Here is a 2,184-nt window from a genome sequence, read left to right as displayed (position 1 = left end):
TACTTACAAAATGTACATTATGACACCTATGCTCCAAATGTCACACTGCTGGCTATAGTCATGGGCATTGATAACTTCAGGGGCTGCCAAACAAGCAGAAATAAAATAATATTAATAATACAATAAATGACTTTTAAATGCTTAAACACAAAGCATAAAAAATGTGCTGATATGTTGTAATTTATTCCGCCACAGGGAAAAAAGAACCAATAGCAGATGTTAAATGAATAATGTACAGGCCTTCGCAACTGATGTCACTGTATCTTCACTCCTATTATTTGGCCTCTAATGGAACAATAGCATCAACTGTAAGACTGAATGTGCTACTCTTTATTCTTTTGAAACTGTTAAGAAATGATTTTGCAAAGACTGTAGTTATAGTAGAAGACAACAATACCTCAGTCCTTTCCTACAATAAAATTGAATATATGCCTTAAGTGCATGCAATATAAAGCAAGCCCAATACGTGGAAATCTAGATTCACAGAAAAACTAAGATAAATGGTTATAAATCACTTCGGTAAATGAATAATAATAATAACATCACAGCACCCCTATGACAGAATATGAGTTATCTTCCACATTATTAAATGAGAAAACCAAGACAAAAAGAGAGCTCCTATAAGACTGGATCAAAAAGCCAATCTGTTGCAGGATACGGACTAAGATCCAGGCAGTCATGACTCCCCAATTCTATGTTCCTCGCTTTACAAAGGTGTTCACAATAGGGCTTCTTTAAAAAACCTTCTCAAAGAAGCACATTTTTTTTTTTTTTACTATAATGTAGCACATTTTTTAACAATCAGATTTTTTTTGTAATGGCTGGTTTTTCAAAAAGTCACAAATGATATTGCAGGAATATGTCTATTGTATCTCTATAGCTAGGGATCAAATATCTTTCTTTAAAGAAAACAGTTATAAACATAAACATAGAATATATGTATATATTTCAATAGGACTTTAAAATTTACAAGTGCTTTTTGTAGATTATTTGTATAAATCATGCTAAGAATTCTGTGAGATGAATATATAGGCATTTGATCCCCTTAGCTAATGAAGAAACTAAGGTTCAGATACATATTAAGTGACTTGCCTAAAGTTTCACAGCTACACAGTTCCTCCCACGTAAAAGATATGTTTTTATTTCAGAAAACAGTTTCAGTTTCCCCCACCTACACACACACACACACACCCTGCCCTTTTATAATAACTACTAAAAGTAAATGGAATTTCATTTCTTCTTGTTTCCTCTATTGATAAAAGGAATGAAAAAGCAACCAAAAGGGGTCAAAAGATAAACAGAAGAAAGAATGAGAAAAGGCTAAATTATAGAAAACTAACAAACTGAGTAATTAGTCTCCAAATGATTGAAAATTAACTAATTTTTTCCTTTAAGCAGCTATTAAATACTTATATTCTTTAAGTCTACTTAAAATCTTTGAATATTTAATCATTAAAGTTCAAGTTGTACTATGGCCATGTGTCCTTAACAAGGGCAAATTCTGTGATTAGATTCAATGAAGGATCTCCATATGGGTGCATCACACTGCAGAGGCCAGGAATTTCTGGTCTTCACTCTTTCAGAGTCGTCTTAATTACCAGGGGCATTTCTACTTGCACTGTCATCCCAGCTCTCACAGGAAGGCAGAGGCCAGAGTAACTGCCAAGGAGCTATTTAGGAAGTCAGCAAAGCTCCACAAACCATCTGTCTTTTCTCTTGTTCTTTCACTTGTTATCAGTGTAGACAACTAATAAGCAGGTATAAAACTCAGGGGACTTGAATATATTTTCTCCATGTAACTATAGACCAGATGTCTTTTGCCAACAGGGGGATATGAACAGAATCCAAATAAGATAAAACAGTTTCAAAACTTTATGCATCAAGTAGGCAAAAAGGCAATGAACTAGATACACTCCTCAGCGATAAAGATGAATAAACACGGATTAGTCTCAAAATCATTATGTGAAACAGAAGACAGACACAAAAGTGTGCACTGTATGATTCAATTTATGTAAACTTCTAGATAAGCAAGACTAAACTGTGGTAATAGAAATCACCAGTGGTTACTGGGATCTGGGTGGGGGTTGACTAAAAGGGGCACAAAGGAACCTTCCAGGGTAATAGAAATGTTCTATATCTTGATTGTGGTGGTGGTTACACAAGTGTATGCATTTGTCAAACAAA

General features: G+C 34.2%; 1 protein-coding gene across 1 annotated transcript in view; it reads right to left on the bottom strand.

Annotated features, from left to right (window-relative positions):
- The window catches only part of STK33 (serine/threonine kinase 33), a 70,679-nt gene that overhangs the window by 46,633 nt on the left and 21,862 nt on the right, over positions 1-2,184 (bottom strand). The window contains exon 7 of the mRNA XM_012654187.1: positions 8-83. Within this exon, the coding sequence (XP_012509641.1) occupies positions 8-83 (76 nt within the window). The remainder of the gene's footprint in view (positions 1-7; positions 84-2,184) is intronic.

The sequence above is a fragment of the Propithecus coquereli genome, unplaced genomic scaffold (genome assembly GCF_000956105.1).
Source record: "Propithecus coquereli isolate 6110/MARCELLA unplaced genomic scaffold, Pcoq_1.0 Scaffold44, whole genome shotgun sequence".
Lineage (NCBI taxonomy): Eukaryota > Metazoa > Chordata > Mammalia > Primates > Indriidae > Propithecus > Propithecus coquereli.
The sequence above is the reverse complement of the archived record's forward strand: the minus strand, read 5'-3'. Positions and strand labels throughout refer to the sequence as shown.